Source organism: Thermobia domestica, chromosome 18 (genome assembly GCF_964235325.1).
Source record: "Thermobia domestica chromosome 18, izTheDome1.hap1.1, whole genome shotgun sequence".
Taxonomy (NCBI): Eukaryota; Metazoa; Arthropoda; class Insecta; order Zygentoma; family Lepismatidae; genus Thermobia; species Thermobia domestica.
In genome coordinates, this window is record NC_137471.1 from 48,215,324 (window position 1) to 48,242,038 (window position 26,715).

At 37.4% G+C, this 26,715-nt stretch overlaps 1 protein-coding gene across 1 annotated transcript; it reads right to left on the minus strand.

Moving 5' to 3' along the window:
* Positions 1-350: 350 nt before the first annotated feature.
* Positions 351-25,116, minus strand: LOC145675654 (uncharacterized). The gene is made up of 2 exons (XM_081746221.1): positions 24,628-25,116; positions 351-1,121 (listed from the first exon to the last, which is right to left on the minus strand). Exon 1 carries the CDS (start codon positions 25,069-25,071, stop codon positions 24,637-24,639), a length of 435 nt encoding a protein of 144 aa, XP_081602347.1. The 5' UTR covers positions 25,072-25,116; the 3' UTR covers positions 351-1,121; positions 24,628-24,636.
* Positions 25,117-26,715: the final 1,599 nt, after the last annotated feature.

Here is a 26,715-nt window from a genome sequence, read left to right on the forward strand (position 1 = left end):
TCAGCAGTTGCTAAGCGAAAGAAAGCGAGTAGAATTCCTTCAGCCGATACCAGCGCTTGCAACGGAAGACTAGGGATCAAGTCAATGTGGTTCCATCATAGCAATCATTTTTAACAATTGAACTCACTAAATAGGAATGGTCCCTTGTAAGTACCAGTAACATTCCCTATTATTATTATTATTATTATTATTATTATTATTATTATTATTATTATTATTATTATTATTATTATTATTTTACTACAATGTAATATTGTAAGGAGATGCAAATCTGAGAAGGTTTTTTTTTATCCCTTGAGTCCTAAAGTTACACGGATAAAATAACATTTATGACCATGGACACAGTTTCTGGGGGGACCGAGGGGGCTTGGGCCCTTAAGTTTGCTTGGACCTTCCAGAATCTGCATATATTTGTATATATCTGTTTTGATATATGACAATGAAACACACATATGCCTTAACAACTCTCCGATCCTCGCTATTTATGGCACTTGATCGTACTTTGCAAAGGATATATGAATAGGTTGTGACCCTCGGCTTCAATCAAATCCTGGGTCTGCGTCTGCCTTTAAGCATTTTCTGACAGATTCGTATAATTTACAAACAATTCATTTACTTTAAAAATGAATACTAATGAGTGGAAAACACAAAAATAAATAATGACATTAAAATATGGATACGCTGCATACTATTTTTCATTATTAAGGATAAGTTCGGTTAAAAAAAAACCTATAACATTAATATAGGTTAATTATATACCATTAATATAGGTTAATTATATACCATTAATATAGGTTAATTATATAAACCTATACCATTATCTGTTGCACACAGTTTTCACAAGAATTAGCTACACGATGCATTTATATATTCAAATGTCATTTACATTATATTATAAATGTCATCAAGTGAGAGTTTTTTTTCATTTGTACTTTATGTTAAAAGCACCTGAAAGTAATACATAGATTTCAGTTTCACTTATTCACTTGTATTGTATGTCACTTCTGTGCAAATATTTACATTGTATTGTTTATTCCACTGATACGCTGCAATCTCCTCGGTCAATCAGAAGAATTTATTTCTTAATGTATCGTATCTAACATGAAACAGCACTCACAGTCCTGAAAAGAAACCAAAATTTTTTTTCAAGTACACCTTGTCTCAAAAAGGTTGAGCGCATTCTTTACTGGTGTTTTGAGGCAATAATTTTCTAAGTCCAGCTTCGGGTATCTTCGGGAAAAAGTAAGCCAGGTTCGAACCTCCAAGCCAGCCTTTGCAATCGGGAAAAAGTTTGCAGATGTGTTTTTCTTCTTTTAAATATAATAAGACTTGTTACCAAGTGTTAAAAAAAAGCAACATTGATTGAAATACTTAATGATACAATATTTCGAAACCTTTTTTTTCAATCTCAGCACATGCTTGTTTGTCATTTAGCTCTCCATACGTAATGGAACATTTAAATACGTTAACGAATCTTTCCATATGCAAAAGAATGCTCAAAGTTAAGAAATAGAACATAATTATCGCCTGAGTACTAAAATAAAAGTCAAAGTAGAACAGAAACGGCGTTTGTAATGGATATGAATGTCATAATTATCTTGAGATCCGTTATACATCGCTAGAAGGTTGTGTTAGCTCATTGGTAAGCTGTCGGGTTTCAAATCATATGGTTGAGGGTTCGAATCCCGTCTAGGCTAATCCTTTTTTTAAAATTATATTTTCCGCAATGCATGAAAAATTATATAAAATAATTACATTAGAATACATAAGTTGTGTATATATAACATAATCATTGCAGAACATAGTAATTATTATGTTTAAAATATAACATCTGAGATAATTTTCACAGTAGGTCGGTATTATATATGAGGATGTAAATACAAGTTAAGAAACTCGTTCAATAGCAATAAATAAATCATGTAGTGTATTTATTTGCAGCTATTTGTCATATAGAGGGTAATTCTCAACATTCATAATACAGAATGTCATTTATGTTTTTGAAAAGTTATTGGATGCATAAACAGAAGGTATAAACAGAGAATCCAAAGTCGGAACGCTCGCAAAAAAATTCATGAACCCCAAAGGTCACGTGAGCAGACTGGAATTGTCCTTATGAAGCATGCCACAGCAGAAAGTCTTTACATAGATTTTCAATTCAATTCCTGATATATGCTTTTGCAATGTGGAGGTGGTTATGCCTTGAGTCGCCCTCTCTCGCTCGCTCGCTCGCTCACTCTCTATTTATACAGAATATAAAAGTGGATTTATGTGTGTATTTCAACATAATTCTGATATATCTAGAGCAATTTTAACTATATTTCTTACAGTCTGGAAAAAGAGTACTGTCGGGATACATATCAAAAATGCTAGAAACGGGTCGATATTAGTATCGAATCTATAGTTTCGTGGTCGCTTAGGTGAATAGTTCTACTTTCAATTCAAGTCCAATTAAGCTTCCATTAGCACCCAGGGTGGTTACGTAGCGACATAAAGATATCGAAATCATTCGATATTAGAATCGAATCGTAAGTTTTCAGCGCCGCTAACAGTGCAGCATTTCCCATTAGTCCACATTAGTCCACATTTCACATTAGTCCCATTGCCTAGAGGGCAACATACAAGGTCTGTATGATAAGTAATGAGACTCGCCGCGCCGCGGCGCGCGTGTCGCTGGAGCGGGTTTGTCGGTGATGGAGGATGTAGGGGGGGGGGTCCGAGCAAAGCAACGCACCGCGCGTCAGTTGGCTCCGAGCCTTAGTGGAGCGCGGACAAGCCTTGGACAAAGCCCTTGTGAACATTCTTGTCACGGCGGAAAATCAACAAACATGGAGGGTTCCATCGAACAGCGTTATGCGATCAAATTTTGCGTTCGCCTGGGGAAAACGGCTACTCAGACGCTTTCTCTCATCACGGAGGCCTACAAAGAGGAAGCCCTATCCAAAGCCCAGGTGTTTCGTTGGCACAGTGCGTTCCGGAACGGCCGGGAAAGCGTTGAGGATCTGGAGAGGGCTGGACGCCCGACAACAGTGACTACGGACGAAACTGTGGCAAAAGTGAGGGATCTCCTGAACTCAGACCGTCGATTATCGTTGAGATTGATTGCTGATGAACTCGATATGAACCACACAACAGTGCACAAGATTGTGACGGAACAATTGGGAATGAGAAAAATCTGTGCGAAACTGGTGCCGCGAGTGTTGACTGACGAACAAAAGCAACGACGTGTTGATTGTTGTCAGGAACTGTTGAACCTCATGAACAGTGACCCTAACTTTGAAGATGACGTCATAACAGGTGACGAGTCGTGGGTGTTCCAGTACGACCCTGAAACGAAACGTCAAAGCGCGGAGTGGCACACTCCTGCGTCCCCGCGCCCCAAGAAGGCCAGAATGTCGAAGTCAAAGGTGAAAACAATGTTGATTGTTTTTTTGACAATGTGGGGGTGGTCCACAAGGAGTTTGTACCCCAAGGACAAGCCGTCAACGCCGCCTTCTACAAACAAGTCCTTGAGAGACTGCACAGGAGCGTCAAGCGGAAAAGACCGGCGATCGCTAGCCGGTGGAAGTTGCATCACGACAATGCCCCTGCCCACACCGCCTTCTTAGTGACCTCCTTTTTGACCCGGATTGGGGTGGAAGTCCTTCCACAACCACCCTACAGCCCAGATGTGAGCCCGGCCGACTTCTTCCTCTTCCCGAAGCTGAAGCCACGCTTGAAAGGAACCCGTTTTGCAGACGTCACAGCCATCCAAGCAGCCGTGACCACATTTCTAAAGGACATGCCGGCTGCTGACTTCCAGGGGGCGTTTGCAGCGTGGAAACATCGATTGCAGAAGTGCATCGACGCAAGAGGAGAGTACTTCGAAAGCTTTTAAGTCCCTGTACAGATCAGATCAATAAAACAATGTTTCCAGACCTGGTCTCATTACTTATCATACAAACCCTGTATTTGCAGAGTGCAAAGTTTAAAACTTGAATAATATTTTAATTTTTCCGTATGAAAAAGTTATAAATCAAGAGCAAATATACTATTTCACGAACAATCCTCTTTTACTATTTTAATATGTTTAATAATAGCATAAGAAATCTAATAGTAATTCAGAACATGTTTCACAGTTGTTATTTTTTGTTACATAGTTGTAGCTGTAGCATGTAGTGAGTGGAATTTAACTGTAATAAATTCACTAATTAACCATATTCGAATTAAGTTTTATTTTTAAGTTCGGGATGAAGGGGTGGAGAAATATGTAGTTATTGGGGGCACCGAGCTTTTCTACATTTTACTTTCAAGATCTCCATTTTTCTTTTGTCATTTGTTTCTAATAAAAAAAAGTTCAGTCACTTTTGGATTGTCATAGGATAGTAGGAGTTGGATTTTGGGATGCAGCCTGTGAGATTCTAGAGGAGCTAACTGCTTGAAAAAATATTTTTGAATCATCTGTAACATATGAAATAAGGATATGTATCATAAAAAATTGAAAGTAACTATGTCTGCGTAATCATCACGGTCAAATTGCAAAGTCAAATGAATTGACGTTTGGTATATAATCAGGCTCCATTCCCAACTGGGAAGTTACCATACGCGTGTCACTTTCATTATAATACATATCCTTAGGGGGAGTAGAAGTCCGAATTTTTGCGAAAAATTTAGTATCTTACAAGCCGTTCAACTGAGAGCTGAAATTCAACATATAACTCTTTATTAAAAATAAAGAAAATATGTCCTGGCATTTTTTAAAATTATCTTTTATGAGCGGGGGGACGGGGGTGCATTTTCTATATATTGGAAATTGGTAGTGGGTTGATTTGTAAAAATAATCGAAAACGATTGATATTAGTTGAGAAACAAATTGAGTAATGCAAACTAAAGTTCTTTTTGAATTTTATACCCACTGCTTTCTATTTATAATTGCTGAAGCTGGTGCCATAAAGTTAGAGAAAAATGGCCATAAAATTTGTATTCTAAACTTAATTACATTGGCATTTTCAATTAGTACGGCATGCTTAATTATATAGAAAATTAGTTTCTCTCTCTCTCTCTCTCTCTCTTTTTTTTTTTTTTTTTTTACGTTGGTCTACTTTTCCTTGATTTGAAACTTTCAAATTTCACCCTATTTTCTACTGAAATGTGTCTGTAAGGCAACAAAGAAATATATATATATATGATAAATTTAAATTCATTTTAATTTGGAAGATGAGAAACACTTTGCCATTATATATCGTAAAGGTCAGACCCACCAGTATTGTAACAGAGAGGTGCTTGAGCCATTGACGGTAGAAATTCAAACTCCGATAAGTGATAATTTCACAGTCTTGTTTTATTACAAGTGTAACCTCTTTAGTCAATGGAGAAGAGGACGTGGGCCATCGGTCAGAGTTGATGTCGATGGGTTTTGGTGGTTCGGAGTTGGTCGCAATGGTTCAGAGTGGTTCATAGTTGGTGGTGGGTCAGAGTGGATCACGATGGTTGATGGGTCAGAGTGGGCCAATGGGGCATTTGGGTGGTGGGTGATAGTGGGTCATGGTGGGTCGTGGATCAAATTTTCATTGACCCACACCATCTCTGGTTAAAATTGTACTAAAGATAAGAGGGACCGAAGATGTATGTCGGCTATTATGCTCAAATTTTGCTCATGGATAGTACTCCACCAGGAAGCAATAAATCTGAAACGGTTCACGGTATCACCTTCTAGAACTCGAGATGTAGGGGTTTGTCTGATTGGCTAAATTAAGACGTCAATGATTTATCCTTCAACAACCAAGCTTTTTATGATCGTTTCCGTGGGGAAGTCAGGAGAACACGTGCCTAGTAATCGTAATATTGATAGTTTGCGTCCACCCCGGGTATTTGTTTTGTGTTTTTTTGATTCAGCTAAATATAAACAAAACACACATATAGGCATTTTGACATATTTCGGGAGAGTAATTTTGTGGTTCGTTGGCGTTTCATCGCGTCTCTGCTGCTGGTGGTAAAGTTTTCAAAATGGAACTTGGGCCACCACGGATCGTCGCTGCGGGGCCACCAATTTCTGGCGAGAGGTCAATAGTTGACCATCTGTAGTCCACCGACGCTTACAGCTTAGAGTAATGAACGATGTCTTTGCCTTGTAGAGTTCATGACTACCGACGTCGGCAGTCAACTAGCTTTTAGTATTCCTTTACTAACCATCTATTGTTCATGTTTGTACACGGTGTTGTCATAATAATAATAATAATAATAATAATAATAATAATAATAATAATAATAATAATAATAATAATAATAATAATAATAATAATAATAATAATAATAATAATTATTATTATTATTATTATTATTATTATTATTATTATTATTTGTAGTAATAGTAGTATAATTGATGATAGAATAATTATTGTCTATGTATTGTCTAGGTAGGACTACACACAGGATTTGGCTCGTTTTGGTTCGACTTGACTCTAATCCGAGTCGAGTTGGAAGATATTTTTCGCGCCGAGTCCAAGAGTAGACCTCAAAGATGTCTGTTTCGAGTCGAGTCGAGTTTCAAAGGAAAGTCGTTCGTGCCCATCCCTACTAATGAGAGCTTAATCGGAGTTAAGCGAAATTGAAAGTCTCACTATTTATCTAAGCGACCCCGAAAACTATGAATCTAATATCGATCATTTTCTAGCAATCTTTTATATGTATCCCCCTCCCATTCACCATAGGTAACCCGACAGCAATCTTTTTGAAACTATAAGAAATGTGGTTAAAATTACTCTAGACCAGTGGTTCTCAATCTAATTCCTATCACGATCCCCTTTTATCACACGCTCTTGCCAGCGACCCTTTTATAATTTGTTTTACCTATTTCTATAATGGTAGAATCCATTTTTTTGTTTATAGTGAACAGTGCCATGGAAAATCAGTGCCCGGGGCGAGAGTATAGTACGATGTCACCGTATATATGAGTGACGTCGACAGACTAGCTACGAAGCGCCACCATGGTTGGCACGAAGCTCAATAACATTTTCAAAATAAACCCTACCTTTCCTTAATTTTGAGCACATTTTATTACGTTTTTCCTTCTATTTTACACATGTGCACATGTACTTTCCTAACATGAGTAACACACTTCCTCCGAAATGTGTGGCCCCTTTTTTCGGCGCCCGGCACTGACAGTGGATACAGTAACTGTAATATCTATATTCCCAATGTCGAAGGTGCTGGTTCAAGATGGATGTTAAACTCCTTCATTGAAGAGGCCATTAACGTATCCGATCTAAGCCCACAACTTCTTGACCAAATAATAGAATGATCATGCGACAAGTCTTTGCAACTGTAACGAGGACTTGGACTTTTTTGTAACGAAGACTTGGACAAGTTCTGCCTGATGAGGAGAGAAGAATATCCTGGTCTGGGGATTGCTGCTTTAAAAGTAATAATTCCATTTGCTATATCGCACTTGTGTGAAAGTGTGTTTTTTTATGGTAAACATTAAAACAAAGATAAGAAATCGCTTATCAGTTGAAAATGGTTTGATAATGTTCGTCATGAAGATTGAACCGGACATTGCTGCACTAGTGAAATTACACCATGCTTAGGTATCTCATTAGGTTTTAATTTTAATTGTATTTCAATGTGCAGGTTTTGTTGCATGTGTATTTTTCTAGTATTTCTATATACAGTTCTCATTAGTTTTATATCATACCTCTTTGATTTAAATTCATTTTTAAACAACTCTACTAACTAACTAACTCTATGGCCTATGGAACCCGGAGGTTCAATGCCGCGTTCACAAAAGCTCTGCACTGACTTCTATCCTTAGCCAATTGGATCCAGTTTCTACTTTGTATTCTTATCTCAGCGAGATCCATCTTAATATTGTCCTCCCATCTGCGCCTAGGTCTTCCTAATGGTCGTTTTCCGATTGGTCTTCCAGTCAAGATTTTGAAAGCGTTTCTACTTTCTTCCATTCTAGCTACATGACCTGCCCACCTAAGCCTTCTAGACTTGACAATGTTGGGTAAACCGTATAAATTATGTAGTTCCTCGTTATGAAGTTTCCGCCATTCCCCATTCCCGTTCCTCTTGGGTCCGAATATTCGTCTAAGGATCTTGTTCTCAAATACTTTCAGTCTATGTTCTTCCCTCAGAGTAAGCGACCATGTTTCGCAACCATACAGAACAACAGGCATGATTATCGTTTTGTATATTTTAAGCTTCAAATTTCTCGACAGAATTCGCGACGACAAGAGACTTTGAACCGAATAGTAACACGAATTCTACACCCTTTGAAAATGTTCAGTAGACTTATTTTTTATTGTTCTTTACAGTGTGTATAAAAAATAAAAGTATGCTTATCAGAACAAAATTAAAAATAATATTTAAAAATAATATTTAAAAATAATTTCTGGTATTAGATTCTAACTACATTTATCTCTTCCGCCTATCTTCGCGATTCCCTAGGGGCCGCGACTCCCAGGTTGAGATACCCTGCTCTAGGCATACATGAGTTATGTTGGAACATACATACATACACTTTTATGTGTATAAATGCAGATAAGAGAGATATGAGAGAGAGCGATTAAGGAATTGCCGCTTTACTTTTGCGATTCGCGAATTTCTTGCGTGACAGTTTGGGGCTAGCTAGTTTTTTGTCTTGGACCACGATCCGATTTTCGATATGCTCTACCTAAATGCTGTAATGCGAATATTGAGAAGTTATCTGCGATGAAAGTAGCTGCAAATAAATACATTACATAACTTATTTATTGCTATTACACGATTTTTTAAATTTGTATTCAATATTCACACATAACACACCGACGTTCTGTCAATACCTCAGATGTTATATTTTAAAGATAAGAATTACTTATGTCGTGAAATGATATGAATATATATATTCAACTGATATATACAACTGATGATATGAATATATATATTCAACTGATATATACAACTGACGAATTGTAATGTAACTATTTTACATAATTTTCATGCATTGAGGAAAGTAGAATATCATAAAAGAATTTCACCTGAACGGGTATCGAACTCACGATTTTAGCGCTCGGTGGTGTACCACTGAGCTAACAGGACCGCTTTTCGGAAGCTGCTTCTGAAATATAACTGAGCTCATACGTAAATGCTCTTTTCCGTATGGAAATCACAATGACGAAACGAGAGTGTGAATACATAGTCTCGAAATATTGTATCATTAAGTATTTCAATGTTACTTTTTTCTACACTTAATACCATTTCAACATGTTTTATTATATTTAACAGAAGGATAAACATATCTGTACATCGTTTCCCGATTACTAAGGTTGGCTTTGGAGGTTCGAACCAGCAGCTTTAGTTTACTGTTTTCCGAAGATACCCGAAGTTGGACTTCGAAAGTGTTTGTCTCAAAACAGCTATCATCATATTGCTCAATCTGTTTGGTATATGGTATATGTTTTTATACGTGTAAAGTCAGTATAACAATTCATTCTTTAAACAGCTTTTCGTATGTATTAATATTTCTTTATAAAAACTGTTTTTAATATTATTATTACGGCGCACCATTTTCAGATTTCTTTCGCGAGTCGTTGACCAAGTCGTTCCCCACCAGCGTTGCCAGACTCACAGCTCGGAATTATTCCAAAACCTGATCGAACTTATGCTAGATTCGGTCAAATTATGCTAGATCCTCATAATTACTAATTCAGGAGTTTGAAAAAACGAAGTTGAGATACGATAACGTAACTTAAAATACACAGAGAGCAAGAATGCATGGATAGAACTCAATACTTCACGCACCAAAATTTTAACTCAACTAAATTAATGCAGTCGTTGCCAGATTCAATGGCGTATATGTCGTATAAATGAATGCAAAGTTTTTGTTTACATATTTTGAAAGAAAATTACTTCGCAGCATAAGCGGAGTTGGGAATCGTCTGCTGGGGGGGGGGGGCAGATTTTTGGTCGGTCTCGGAGCTGTCATTTCAGGAATAAATATGATCATGAAGTCAGAAATAAAGATGAAGTTGTCAAAAAGTTGGGGGGAGAATGGCCCCCATAGCTCCGCCCACGCGTCGGAGTTAAAGGATTAGAAAACCCTGGGTGGAGCCACAAAAAAGCCCAAAGACGTTTCGAACTTACTTCGAAAAATAAGACTGCCTGTATGGTTTACCGACTGTATGAATCAATGGAAGAGGATACATTTCTGCCGTTCTTTTTCTTCCCACGACCAACTTCTTTCTCATCTCCAGGTTTTACGGCTTTTCGATAAACTTGCTGAAATTCTGCTAGATTTGGGCAGGATGCTAAAAGCAAAATGCTAGATGCTAGAGACATGCAAATTATGCTAGATCTAGCATCATTATGCTAGATCTGGCAACGCTATTCCCCACAATAGGCGTGTCGTGCAAGTAACCAATCACACGTCAGGTACTAGCTTTTACCTATTGCTTCCTTCTCACAGCTCAGAACATTGGTAACTATGGATAGACGTACAGCAGTAATTACTTTATGGAGTTGGAAGGTTATTCTGCAACTGCAGCTAGCAAGCGAGTAGGTGTCCCGGCCTCTACAGGAAGGCGATGGATTCGGAAATATGGTGCTACAGGTCAGACTGATAATTTACGATCTCCTGGTCGTCCGCATGTGTCAACCGAAGCCCAAGATGCGAGATTAGTAAACGAAGCCCGGTTAGACCCACTAAGGACGTCTAGACAGCTAAGGGAAGTTTCTCTCTTTCCTGGTAGTAAGCATACAGCTCTGCGAAGGCTTCTTCATGCTGGGTTACGTGGCCGTGTTGCTGCCGTGTAGGAAAAACTCTCAGGCGACCACAAAATTTACCGTCTCGCGTTTGCACAGGCGAATGTGGGTCTCAATTGGGAAAACGTAGTTTTCTCAGATGAGTCCATATTCACAACATCAAAGGAGGGACGCCGTTTTGTGTATCGTCCGAGAGGCACCCGATATGACCATGGATATGTGGCTGCTTGCAATCGCAGTGGCCATGTATCTATTTTATGTTGGGGTTGGATTTCTAGTCGCGGAGCAGGACAGCTTCATAGAATTGAAGGACATCTGGACAATGCTCAGTACTTAGACATTATCAGTAATATCATGGTGCTATCTGTACGAGTATTTCAGCCTGATGGTGTAATTCAGTTCCAGCAATACCAGTCGCCAATACATACTTCCCGTGTGATTCAGGAATGGTTCGCAGGGCACCCTGAGATTGATTTAATCGACTGGCCGCTCGTGGAGCAGACCTCAATCTCATGCAAAATATGTGGGCAGAAGTGAAGCGTACTCTAAGGGAAAGTTGGCCTGAGGCAGATCCACCAAGAACTCAGGATGACCTGTGGCATCTTGTTTCCGAAGCATGGCTGGAGGTAGGGGAAGGAGATAGATTTGTCACCCATGTAATAGATTCCATGCCCAGAAGAATGGAGCGTGTAATAAATTCAGAAGGGTCTTGGACACAATATTAATGTCCCCGCCTTAACTCCCGAAAACAGCCCTTTTCAGGGCTACTTAAACGCTTCTGAAAATATTTCTAGAAGTAAACCACTCCTTGTATCCGATTTCTGTGCAATCCTACCAACAAAAGAATGATAATTAGCTGTAGGCTTTGAACTCAAGACCTCTTTATTGGCAAGTCCGTACTCTACCAGTGAGCTAACATGAACACGCAAACCCAATCTGAAGAAACACGATTTTCAATTTCTGGTATTCGATGACAATGGGTGATATCAATAAAAATAAGTAACTACTCCTGAGAAGTCCTGCTCGAGAATCGGAGTAACTACAGCTGGAGTAATCTCCTCCCTCAATTTCGTATCAATAAAACAAGCCACTACTCAGGTCTAGTCTGCTCCAGATTTATGAACGTTTACTCGCGCTTCCTCTGCACGTAGCACTGAGTCGTATCAATAAAAGAAGTGATTACTCATTTCTCCCATTCATCGCGCAGTCATTTCGTTGTTTTTAATCTATGGCGTAGTATCTTAAAAGCCATGGAAGGGGCAAGTAGCAACGATAGCTTCAATCAAAGTGCATTTGTGGATATTGTAAAAGAGTTTCCAGTGGTACTTTCAAAGTCACAGCTACCAGAAAGTAAACGAAGGAAAGCCGAAGCTTTGAATGTAATTACAGTGAAATGCACCGAAATATCAAATACATCTACGACTGAGACACAAATTCAAAAGAGAATCTTTAATATTCGAGCGAGAATAAAAGAAAAATAAAAAAGAAGAAAACAATTAAAAAAAAAAACGGGAAAGAAGAAAGTAATACTAAAACCATGGGAATGAACCTATTTGAGCTGATGGATGTTGATTGGAATCCAGCAATATCAAGATTAACACGACAAGCGCATATCACGTGTTATCCAAGGTCTTTGTAGATTGTTTGGCTTTAAGAACGAAATCAGACACTTGGCTCCTTTGTTTTCTTTTTTAAAAAGTCCAGCCACCCACGTCATAAATCACGTCCATCTGATTGCGTTTTCCACACCATACGTGTCCCCTTTCGCCTTGACATAAACTAAATACATTCTCATGTATACACCCTTATACACCCTTTCTATCAACGTTGAGTTGAGTTGATTATTAGTTTAACGTCCTTTTCAGTAGCGTGCCTATATGAGACAGAACCCACTGATTAACGTGGAATCCAAACCACATGAGCTCCTGCCGGGAATCGAACGCGGGTCTCCTATGCCAAAGGCATGTACGCTAACCGCTTAGCCACGAAATAGCTCTTCCTATTAACGTATTACTCTTCAAAATACTAGGTTTCTTTAATGCCACTTGTGTATAGTCAAGTGCTCCGATAGCACCCGGAAATGTATATTGTTCTTGCCACTCTGCCTTTCCTGTTTGTATATTACGCACACTTCCGGAAACAATCCATTTTCAGGTAGTCATAGACAGTACTTTGAGCCATACCAGAATCCCCTGACATTCCGACCTGGAATCCCGGATCACTCACGTAACGCAAGAAAACCCAGGGCACCGATTTCTCTGTAAATTTGGGGGGGAGGGCATTCAGATGCAGAAGGTATATATATCAGGATTTTAAGACAAATTGCACTCTAATTATGTCAAATATTGTATATTCATAAATACAATAGGGAGCCCACATGAGTTTTGGGGAGCCCGGGCCCCCTCAGGATCGGCGCCCTTGAAGAAAACCCGCATCTTTTCATCATTACGTAGTCCATCACCCCGAATTTCGGTTGATTCTCCTTTAAAAATGGGTGATATCAATAAAAATAAGTAACTACTCCTGAGAAGTCCTGCTCGAGAATCGGAGTAACTACACCTGGAGTAATCTCCTCCCTCAATTTTGTATCAATAAAACAAGCCACTACTCAGGTCTAGTCTGCTCCAGATTTATGAACGTTTTCTCGCGCTTCCTCTGCACGTAGCACTGAGTCGCATCAATAAAAGAAGTAGTTATTCATTTCTCCCTTCCGTCGCGTGGTCATTTCGTTGTTTTTAACTTATGGCGTAATATCCTAAACGCCATGGGAGGGACAAGTAGCAACGACAGTTTCAATTAAAATGCATTTGTGGATATTATAAAAGTTCCAGTGGTACTTTCAAAGTCACAGTTACCAAAAAGTAAACGAAGGAAAGCCGAAGCTTTGAAGGCAATTACAGTGAAATGCAACGAAATATCAAATACATCTACAAATGAGACACAAATCCAAAAGAGAATCTTAATATCCGAGCAAGCATTAAGAAAAAAAAAAAAAAAAAAAAAAAAAACTAATTTGAAAAAGAAAACGGGAAATAAGAAAGTAATACTGAAACCACGGGAATGAACTTCTTGGAACTGATGGATGTTGATTGGAATCCAGCAATATCTAGATTAGCACGACAAGTGCATATCACGTGTTGTCCAAGGTCTTTGTAGATTGTTTGGCTTTAAGAACGAAATCAGACACTTGGTCCTTTTGTTTCCCTTTTTAAATAGTCCAGCCAGTCACGTCATAAAGCACATCCATCTGATTGCGTTTTCCACACCATACATGTCCCCTTTCACCTTGGCATAAAAAAAATATATATTCTCATGTATACACCCTTCCTATCAGCGTTGAGTTGAGTTGGTTTTGAGTTTAATGTCCTTTTCAGTAGCGAGGCTATATAAGACGAGACCCACTGAGTAACTTGGAATCCGAACCATATGAACTACAGCCGGGAATCGAACGCGGGTCTCTCATACCAAAGGCATGTACGCTATCCGCTTAGCCACGAAGGAGCTCTTCCTATTAGCGTATTCGTCTCCAAAATACTAGGTTTCTTTATTGCCACGTGTTTCTAGTCAAGTGTTCCGATAGCACCCGGAAATGTATATTGTTCTTGCCACTCTGCCTTTGCTGTTTGAATATTACACACACCTCCGGAAACAATCAATTTTCAGATTTCGCAATAATCGCATCCATTACACTTGTAGTAGTCATAGACACAGTACTTTGAGCCACAACAGAATCCCCTGACATTCAATTCAGACCTGGAATCCCGGATCACTCACGTAAAGCAAGAAAACCCGCATCTTTTCGTCATTACGTAGTGCACCACCCCAAATTTCCGTTGATTCTCCTAAAAAATGTTGTGGCCGAGGCGACTAGTGCTCAGTTCTCTTTTTATTGATACCAATGCGAGTAACTACTTTAAAATTGGGCGTAATGAGTAACTTCTCCGTTTTATTGATATCACCCATATGATGCTGATATACTTGGCAAATGTTGTATTCAACTTGGGATATTCCGCAACACACACACACACACACACATAAACAAAGCGAAAGAGAGAGAGAGAGAGAGAGAGAGATGAATATACAAAAGCATATTCAACGTATTCGAATGAGACTCTAAGTAACGACATTCCGTTCTAAAGAGAATTTGTGTTTCTTCCCGTGACGTTAAGGGGATCGGGAAAAGTTATGTGTCTTGAAGCAGGATACGACTTTGGATACTCTGTTTATACACTTTCTATATCCGTAGGAATATATTGTATTTCACGAATGTAAATGACATGCTGTAATGAGAATATTGATATCATTCATGAGAATATTTGTCATACATCTGTATGACAAATAGATGCAAATAAATACACTACATAACTTATTTATTGCTATTAAATGATTTTCCTAACTTGTATTTACATCCTCATATATAATACCGACCTACTGTGAAAATTATCTCAGATGTTATATTTTAAACATAATAATTACTATGTTGTGCAATGATTATGTTATATATACACAACTTATGTATTCTAATGTAATTATTTTATATAATTTTTCATGCATTGCGGAAAATATAATTTTAAAAAAAGGATTAGCCTAGACGGGATTCGAACCCTCAACCTTATGATTTGAAACCCGACAGCTTACCAATGAGCTAACACAACCTTCTAGCGATGTATAACGGATCTCAAGATAATTATGACATTCATATCCATTACAAACGCTGTTTCTGTTCTACTTTGACTTTTATTTTAGTACTCAGGCGATAATTATGTTCTATTTCTTAACTTTGAGCATTCTTTTACATATGGAAAGATTCGTTAACGTATTTAAATGTTCCATTACGTATGGAGAGCTAAATGACAAACAAGCATGTGCTGAGATTGAAAAAAAAGGTTTCGAAATATTGTATCATTAAGTATTTCAATCAATGTTGCTTTTTTAAACACTTGGTAACAAGTCTTATTATATTTAAAAGAAGAAAAACACATCTGCAAACTTTTTCCCGATTGCAAAGGCTGGCTTGGAGGTTCGAACCTGGCTTACTTTTTCCCGAAGATACCCGAAGCTGGACTTAGGAAATTTTTGCCTCAAAACACCAATAAAGAATGCGCTCAACCTTTTTGAGACAAGGTGTACATAAAATGATCGTTACACAAATAGTCTTCATACTCGACACAAGATGTCACTACTAGCTTACTTTTATTAAGATGTTACACAAATAGTTCTAACATTCGACACAAGATGTCACTACTAGTGTAAGTGGTTTTCAAACAGGGACGTGAAGAGCAATTAAGAGAGACGCAAGCTATTGACAGAAATAAACCGCAAAAATTATGCGTAAAACATCAATTAAATGACAATTTACAATGTAGGTATAGCAAGATTTACAAACGTTACATGTTTGACTACTAAATATGATATTAAACACATATTAAAAAATGTTATCTTTCTACATAACCCGCAGTAAGTACGCCAGAAATTTTTACTTGGGTGGCGTTCAAAATAAAAGGGGGGGGTGCTCTCAGAATAGTGACATACATTTATAAACAAGCTCAAAGAAAACAGTATATTTTAAGCAACTATTAGCTAGAGTAACTGGTTCCATGTTCCCCCTCCCTCGTAGCTTTCATTTATGGAGCTCAATCAGCTTAAAAAAAAAAAAAAAAGCATACACTTTGAAATAGATTAATTTCTGTACATTAGATTATTAAAATAAAATTTCATATTAACACGAACAGGAAACTAAGTTCAAAGATTTCGTATTAATACAATGAGAAAACCAAGTTCAAATTCGTTATTTTCTCTTGCTAAATAACAAACCAACATATAAGAAAATGTTTTCTAGAAATCCAGCTTTTCAATTTACAAATATTTTGTATCTTTCTGTTTTGTCTTTTAAATGTAATTTTAACAATCCGCTCAATGCATTTACGTGAATACAAATATACTTTACAAAAAATTAAACTAGCGACAAATGCGTTCCTCATTCTAACCTCGATTGATCTCTTCATTTCTAAAAAAACATTTTGACTATTACATCTTTTTTTTTTTAACACTTCTAACTTCCGTCATTTGATACACCACTTGCAGAGTAGTACTTAGCAACTGAATCTGGTATAGGCTTAGTACTATATTGTCAAATTTTTCCTTATTGAGAAGGAGGTAGGTGAATGATCGTTGCCAATTTCAGTCATCTGCATCTGTCCATCAATCTCTTTTCTCGGAAACGACCGCGGAGCGCAGGAGGGTAGGTATGAGCGGGTCTGTTTTGTCAATTGTTTTGATCGAAACACTGCCCGAAATAATGAGGTCATGTGGTTCTCGAAGCCATGCATGAAAACGAGGTCGCTTCGTATTTTGAAGTGAAATAAATAAATAAGGATATTGACTTCTTTCCTAAAGACTATACCTTTCTTAACTTGATGTAATAAATAACCTATATGATACTGATTGATACAATTGGATTTGGGGGAATATTCCTTTTCCATCCAGGGGTGTGTGTAAAGAAATTTGGAGGGGTGTTAGGGGTTTAGATTACTCCCTCATCCAGTGTTGAATTCAGACATTTTCACCCAGGGGGAAAGTGAACTCCTCGGAAGGAGGGTTGTTTTTCTGTATTTTTGCAAGAAAGCAGCATATTTAACAATTCCATTCACATGCACGTCTTACCTAATATTGAGACTAATTGCTGATAAATATTCAATTTGAGATTATAATTAAAAAAAAAACAATCGTTTAATTTTATCTACAACCTTAAAAAAGACTGGCAAAAATATTTTAGACTAAACTTTAACTGCTATTTATAGTAGCTATTTTTATTATTTCCTATATTCAGTAGTTACTGTTTGTTACTAATGTAGATTTTAAAAAGATTTAAATTAACTCAAATATTTTTTGTCCTAAAACAAACATACATAGGAATATCTTAACAAAAAGTTATCATTCTTTCTCACACTTCTGATTCTAAATCAAGCATATTAGCCTTGGTTTCTTCACTGCATACACATCAATAGTTTAGTTTAGAAATCTTCAGTAGATTAGTGCCGTATCGTGGAAAATCAGCGCTTGGGGAGAGAGTATACGACGGCACCCCCGTACATATGAGTGAGGTCGACAGACCAGCCGCGAAAGGTGAGAAAATTTTAAAAAGTAAACCCTGCTCTTCCCTGATTTTGAGCACTTTTTATTACTTTTTTCCTTTCAGTGCACATGCTCACATGTGCACATGTGTTTCATTCCTCTCTTTTTTCTTTCCTTCTTTTCTTTTTCCCTCCCGAATTTTGCGCCCCTTACTTCGGCGCCCGGGGTCGTCGTCCCGCTTGCCCCTCCGCATGACACGGCAGTGAGCAGGATCTTCGTAACCTTCAATAACAATCTTTCACTTATATACTACTATTGTATTGATAAATTCTATATAAATCTCTAACCCAGGAGGGATAACTGTTTCTCCATGATCCCTCTGAATCTCCCCCTTTAACTGACTATTTGGGTTAAAGAAAGGTGTGTTTACTTTAACAATCGTCAAACACATTTACGTCTGTTACTTCCCATGCGAGAAATGGGATTTAGGCGCTCTATTTCAAATAATGCAAGAACTGTACATTTTCAAGAACTGAAGTCTGCTGACATCAGAGATCATATGGAATGATCGAAAGATCTTCCGTATCTTTCCTTTCCTATCTCAATTTGTGCTAGTGCTACCTACTAATATACAATATAGGGCGAGAGTATAGTACCTACTAAAATACAAACCTTTCTTCAACAGTTAACAATTTCATGTTCTGCCAAACTCGGTCATAGCGTTAAGAAATACAGATTTTATTGACTATTTGGTGTTCTATCTTAGATGTTACATGTTTAATATTTATATAGAATGGGTCTGCGTCATTTATATGTATATTGAGAGATCGGATTTCGTCTGCACGTGCACGGAAAGAAAAGCAAATGATTGGGTGAAATAATTTCTACATTTTGTGACTGAAATTTTGGGAGTTTCTCCGGGAGGGAATAAATTTTCTTCGGGGGGAGATTCTCCCCGGCTACGCCCTGAATTCATCCCTGCCCTCATCACCCGTATTTATTCGTTTTTAAGGTTTTCATTTAAGATAGGGCTGAGCCAGCAGTTTAAACCTCAGTAGCTCGGCTTCTAATTAACCTAGAGAGATGATTTAGGTGTCTATCTCTTCAGGAAGTATGAAACCTTCGCACGGTGTTCATTTCATCCACATCGGAGGTTCCGTAGCCGAAAGATAGGGGTTAATTTGGATGTTTTAGTTCCCCCCTTCCCTCAGTATTTGGGGGAAAGTCTCCTTCCAAAGGAGCTACAAGCATAAAAAGTGGTATCAATAAAAATAAATTAACATACTAACTAGTGACATACTGTGGATATGTGATAACTATTTTTCTTGTGTACGACAAACAATAGTGTTGCCAGCCTCTCGCAAATTTCCAAAAACAAAAATTCTCATTTTAAAAGATCTTCTTATTCTTCTATGGATTGGCACGGGGACGACAAAAGTTAACTCGTTGGAATCTGTGTCCCATAAGCTTTCCAACGAGGTGTGGCTTGTCTCTCTATAACAATTAGAAGCGTTGCTAGGGTTATCAACGTCAGGGTATACCAAAATATTTCGAAAAATATGTAGAGGGTGATTCTCGTAGGAAACACGTTCGGGAGTTTTTTCTCACTTGGTATGGAATTTAATTTTTTTTTTTTTTTTACACGATTGTTCCCAATGTCTGGCATACATGTGAAAATATGTTTTCCTGTGTACGACAAGTAACAGTGTTGCAAACCTCACAAATTTTCAAAAACAAAAGATCTCATTAAAAAAAAATCTTCTTCTACGAACTGTGTTCTATAAGCTTTACAACGAAGTATAGTTCATGTCCCTGTAACAATTAGAAGGAATACTAGGGCCTCCAACGTAAAGATCTACGATTTTCTTGAAATCCCTGTCGGTCCTGGCGATATTTAATCAATTTATAACTGATTCAGGGGAAAGCAAGAATGTATACTTAAATATGTTTCCCTTATGATCATTTAACAATTATTGTATTACGAATGTTACAGCGGCGCAAATCTATCTTCAACATTGGGGGAGGGACAGGTAAGAAAGTTCTCGTTTCTTTTTCTTTATTTTTTTAAGCGATGTTTAGAATATTTATGAAGCTGAAAAACAATACTGTGGAGGATCAGAGAAGCAGAATTGTCTTCAACATTGGGAGGCGGACAGATTTGAGGCTTATTCTGGGGGGGGAAGGGAGGGAACATCAATTTCATCTCACTTTTCTTTGTGGCAATCGGACACAAATCATCACATTTCTCCCCCCAAAAAACACATTTCAAATCGGATTATTGGGGGAACAGTCCCTTCAGTTCCAAGATTGGAGGGGACATGTCAAGGGCGGCGATTTCTTTGTAAATTTCGGGGAGCATTCAGATCGAGAAGATATATATATATCTATATATATAAGGATTTTAAGACAAATTGCACACAAATTTTGCCAAATATTGTACATTCATAAATACAATATTGGAGACCCACATGAGCTTTGGGGGGGCGGACCTCCCCGGCCCCAGGATCGGCGCCCTTGGGACATATTCCCCTCATCCCCCAGGGATTATGCGCTAGTGGAATGTTGTAGCAAGAGGTGTTAAATTACTGTAATATCGTATAAACATGAAGTAATTATTGAGTAAGAACTGTGGCTTCATTAAGAACAAAGCTGATAAAAATAATACGGTACTGCACAACAAACGTATGCAGAAGTCTTGCTGAAAACATATATAAATTGGTGAGAATTATTCAGGGGCGGATCCAGGACGGACTTCTGGAGTCGGTGGGTTGTAATACTGCTACTTAAGGCTAGTTTTAAGAGCTCCAAACTCTGGGATGGGTTTTATTTATATATGAAGTAAGAAAGTTTCCTCTTCTGGGATCTGCCTCTGGAATTATTATTATTATTGTTACACTCACTGACAGTAATTATAACTGGAAGGAGTGGTCTGATGTCGATGAAATTTCTGATGTCATGTCCAAAATGATTGTCTTCTTGTAAGAATATAACTTGATAATGATGTTGCAGGGTACTTTTAATACTGATATTATGTGTATAATCGTGAAATGTATATTTGTGGTAAATTTCATAAGAAAAAGAATTACAAATACGAAAATTAGGATGAGTAAAACAAAGTGTTGCTAAATGGATAAGAACTTTATTTTCGTTTTATTGTTCTTATTTAGTGCTGTTTTTGACATGAAATTTGCCACATACATGTCTTTGTGGATTATACACATACTAACATTATAAGAGATACCGGGCGAATTCGTTATCAAATTATATTCCTACAACATATTTATAGACATGCGACAATAATTTTGGACATGAGTGTACATGTCAATACCATCGGCGAGTATGTAAATGATTAAGAGTTGCAAAAATCTGTGACCGCTAGAACGTCCGCCAGAGTGCATTAGTGCTGTTACCACGTGGTTATATAATTCTATTTCAGCACTCCCTCTGCCTTGGGTGTATCACAGATTCGATTTCTAAGGTGTTATGTAGCTGTTGTATCCTCTCCTAAGACAATTTTGCCCACGACTGTTATAAATGGCCCTCGATATCTTGGATAATGGCACTGGGACAGATTTGACACTGGGACAAGATGGTCCCACACAATCGGGGAAAGATCGAGGGATCTTGATGGCCAATGAAATACCTCAATATGATGCACGTGCTTCATAGAGACAGATGCTGTTTTGTGTGGACAAGTGTTCTCCTGTTGAAAGATGGTACCAGGACACCATATGAGGTAACACATGAGGACATAGGATGTCCGTAACGTACAGTTGTGTTATCAGAGTTCCCTGAACCACACCCAACTCAAAGTCATACGTGTCTATCAAAGTAATACGTAAACCAAATTGAATATTAATATTTAAAATTACGCACACTTGCTTTAACTCACATAAAATGATATCAAGTAACCAATTAAGTGCGCCTTTTAAGCATTCTTTAAAAACTGTCGAATGAACTGTGTATGAAGAGGACCAAGTTCATCAACATGTATATTTAAAGCAATCCGTGACGTACACTTGTGGAGTATACTTATTGACTTAACAACGATTGACAATTATAATGATGACAATATTGTTTTGTCAACAGTGGTTTACAAAACACAAAATAGCTAGAATTGACAATAAGTCTAATTGTTAAAATACTATTTATTGCCTTGTGATAATGGCAAACCTTAAACCGGCAACACTGATATTTCAACTGAATATAAGCACAAATACAGCAGAAGTATTCATAATGATATGCGAACAGCAGACTGGCAAAACCAAAGATGAATTACGATTTATGTTGGTATCGTTTCCATGGTTACCGCGTTCTCAGTTACCGTTCGCCAATTCCACTAAAGATAATTCCGCAATACAGTTTCAAATACCATTCTGCTACAAATATCTGAAACGAATCCCTACTGTAAGGAATAAATAAATCGAGTCAACGTTGGGAAATGAAGCAGCATATACAGGGTGGCCCGAAAGTAGGTATGCAGTATAATACTGATCAGCTCATTGCATTGTATATCACTTCTTATTGTTACCCATCAGATGCACTTAGTTTCTTTATTATTTGTTCTTAATGTATTTTTACTTATATCTTAAGCTCGGAACAGCCGAAGCAAATAAACTTATAAGCTGGAATGTTATACTTGATCAATGCAGGGATATATAACTACTTTTGGGCCACCCTGTAGAACCAGTAGTGCCAGTGTTTACAATTTTAAAGAAATTGAATTTACCGTAACTAGTATTCGATTACAAAAACGACAAGAAATTAAATCAACAGTTTGAAATTCATAACATTTCACAATTTAGAAACAATATATAAAATAACTTTTCAAACACAATATTTTTTTTTTTCGAAAATGTGGTAACTTGCTGAGTTAATTGCGTCAAAAGAAACAAAGTAACTGACATAAATTTTTATCTAATTTATTTTTATCTTTTGTGTTGTTTATTATGTCTTTTATTAAAAGGTGTTTATTAGTTAGTTTGTTTTTGCTTTTGCAATCTCCCTATTCTCTTATCTTTCCTTTACCTATATTTATTCTTTTAATCTTTATCCATGCAGTTTACAATCCTTAGACAAGCTGTTTTTTTTTAATTTACGTCCCATATTATGTCCGATAGGCTAAGGGAAAGGAAACAGGTAATTAGTAAATTAACACGAAAAATAGGTAAAATGAGAATATGAGGGGACCTCGAGAAAATCCACGCCACGAAATTCACATGGAATTGGATTGAGTTGATTTCGAGTTTAACACCTCTTTCAGCAGTGAGGCTATAGGAGACGGGACCTACTGATTAACATAGAATCCGAACCACACTAGCTCCCGCAGGGAATCGAACCCGGGTCTCCCACGCCAAAGGTGCTTACGCTAACCACTTAGCCACGAATGAGCTCTGACATAAAATTGGATTGAACCTCTTGGGCCAGAGATTAGTATTCCGCCAGTTTTATATTGTCTACCTGAGTCGATAGGGATACGAACACCATGCTCTTTAGTGGAACTCGGACCCGCAACAGGTTTTGCCTTACGATTTGTCAGTAAAACACCTAAGATTGTTGAAGTACATCACACCAGCTCTAATGAGCAACTAAGCCCCCAAGACAAGCTCTGTTTTTAACCACTTTTCTCATTGTGAAGTGCACAAATAGCCTTATGGTACGTATCCATAGATCTCCTTATTCTGTCCAATTAATCAATCGGTTAGACCTCATAAAAGTGATCAACAGTCATACATAATTAAAGTATTTAAGTTGTAATTACAAGAGAGGAATAGTGTTAGGGATACATCACATATGATGACTGAGAGGGCTTAGCAAGTGATCAAATTAATTCAGTTCTTCTCTTTCTCAAACTCAAGTGTCATGCATAATTTTAATGATAATATAGATGCGCTTTCTAAACCTATTCTACACTCGTTAACGCATAAATAACAAGTCGTACTGTTAACATAACGATACAGATTCAACGATCAATTTTTTAAAAGAAACCGATTCTCCACATGGGATGTAGTAAGTTCCAGAGAATCTATGAATCGAATAGGAAAAAAAAAATGAAGTAAAATCTTTCAGTCTATGCTCCTTAAACTAAGAGAGACGATAATTAAACCAAGTGAATGATGATGGAAGAATTGGTGGAATGAGAAAGTGGGAGGAAACTGGAATACTCCAAGAAAACCCACGGACACGATGTTGTCCACCACAAAAAAAATCTTACTTGGTCGGGGAAGGAATAGAATAGAATAAACGCATGATTAGTTAAGTAGTACGAACGGATAAAATAACACAATACAAATATATACGGACATAGTATTAGCCGTATATCCTCTATCATTAATATTAAAAGTTCCGCACAGAAAAATATTAACATGGTCCAATGCTAGAAGTCACTTGATAAATTTAAAATTTTGTATAATCCTGTAATATTTTTCACCTTTTAGAAATATCACTTTCATAAAGAGCAAAATAATTATTCAAAAGCATAGAATACCTCTGATGTCAATGTCATAAAGTATAGCTGCACTCTGTGTGGAATGATATCAGGACTATCATTTAGATGAAAGGGTCTAATTGCATCTCATGTGTTTGGGGAACATGTTTGAGGACCAATAGCATAGTAATATAGCAAAGTAAAAGTTGAACTCTCCTTATGCTGATAAAATATTTGGCCCTTCGCCTCACAAGCAAAGTTTAAAATGGAACTCCTGGATAATACACTCAAATATGACCATTTTCTCTGATCACATCACTTTAAGCTTAAATAGACAAAAATACTTATTTTACTTACTGATATATCGAATAAGTGAATTAACAGTTATGGCAAACTGTATTTGGTACCTTTTCTTTTTATCGTCCCGTCATGTGTTGACCTTGAGCTGAAATACCTCCTTGTTGCATTGGCATTCCCACTCCTGGGCGATGATCGCTGACCATTGCTGGATAATATAGTCCACTTTCACCTGTACCTACATAAGGATATTCTTGAAATTGTTTAGGCCTTGTGCCCACCATGGGGCGTCGCTGGGACAATCCCTCACCAAGACCAGGACGCAACATGAGAACCTCACCAGTAATCATACGTCGTCCATACTGATTCACATACCCCGGTGGCATATATCCTGGCATGCCCATTTGAGATGGATTGCCCATCATGTTTCCTGGCATACCTTGACCAGAATACACCGAAGAGCTTTTAGAGGGCGACTGCTTTTCTTTGTGAACAGATTCTGCAGGAAATACATTAGTACAAAACAAAACAATCACTACTGTTTGTAAAAACATATTGATACAAGTTTCTGCAATGAAAAACTGACCACCGTTGATACATTAAAGGTATTCTATTCTGTAACATAATTACCGGAAACGTGAAATGATTTAAAAAAAAAGAACAATTATCTCTTAACTTATACTTTCTCTGGAATAATAATAACTGTTGGATGTATCAGCATATATAGAACAAATATATAACTTATCTGCATAAGAAAAAACGTAGAAAGTATTCAGAGAAGTGTGGAACAAGAAGATAAACAAATGATACTAAACACGAAAACTTGTTTTCAGTAAACAAACAAGTTAAAAATGTTTCCGCTGCTTTATTTATTTATTTGTATAAGAATGGTAATTATTTGAGTTTGTTTGTACGTTGTGAAATGTATCGAAGAAGTCCGAGGCGAAGGAACGTTACTAATTTGAGAAAGGAAGGGGGTTCAAGGAAAATTTTCGAGTAAGTGTAAGTTCACGGCTATTCAATGCGTTTGTAACGCGATTTTATTGCTCATGCGTGCTCTTGGAATACCCTGACCATGTATTTAAATGTGGATGGCTAACCTAAATGCGCTGCAAACGCGAAAGCAATAAAAATGTACAGAATATGTCGGGTCGAGCGTATTTGGTGCGTTTCGGAACAATAGACCGCCTGCTGTTTCAGAATCAGTAAAACATGTCTAAAGGAAGGGGAAAAAAGGAAAGACGTGTTGCCAGGCAAGGGGATTTTAGCAAGAAACAGCTGCTTGGAAGATGTTTTGTGCAGAATATTGGAATTCTGCTAATTTAAAGTATGTGAGTGTATAACAAAAGAAAAGTCACAAAAATACAAGGAAATTCCTGAAAATCATCTAATCACAGAAAAATCTATGTAACACAATAGGATTATTTCTCGTGATTCGCATGAATGACAATAAGAGTGTGGCAGTAAGGCCTGGAAACTCTGATTGGCTCACAGTATGATTTATAACTCTGGCGAAAGTAACATTACCGAGTAGCGACCTAGGTCGCTTTCGCTGCGGGGGTAATGCATCGGAAACGCACCCTAAAAGCGACAATAGACTAAAACCTCTATCTCCAACAGCAGCATATATTCTCTATCTTTTGCAACGTATTTTGTAGCGTGTGACAATATTCAAAATAATTGAATCAACTGCGAGGAATCAAATATTCAAACTTTGTTTCAAAACAAATTGAATCATTAATTAAAAGAATTCTCTCCCACTTTTTAGGCTTCCAAAAATATTGTATGCGTAAGAGTCATAAGATTTATAAAATAGCTATATCCGTCCATCTGTCTATCTGTCGACAGGTATGAAAAGCAAAAACAGCAAAAGATATGTAGAAGATGTTTTCTCCAATCGATTACGGTTCCCATGAGTAGGTTCCATCCCCACAATTATCCTTCTAATCAAACTGAAAGTTGTAGAAATTATCCGTTTCCGGTCTCAACATTGATTGTCGTACAACAAAAACGTTAATAGATAACGACAAACGATTTTCTGGAATCGATTCAACGTCGGAATAAAACATAAGACAGCCACCCGTAACACTACAAAAACCGGCAATGGTTCAAATTTACTAGTATTTCTGGTTTGAATATTGATTTCTGTAGATCAAAACGTTGAAAGATATCAAGAAACAATTTCTGGGGATCGATTC

Coding starts and splice junctions, on each gene's coding strand:
- LOC145675654 (XM_081746221.1), bottom strand. CDS start 25,071: ATGTTTTTACAAACAGTAGTGATTGTTTTGTTTTGTACTAATGTATTT.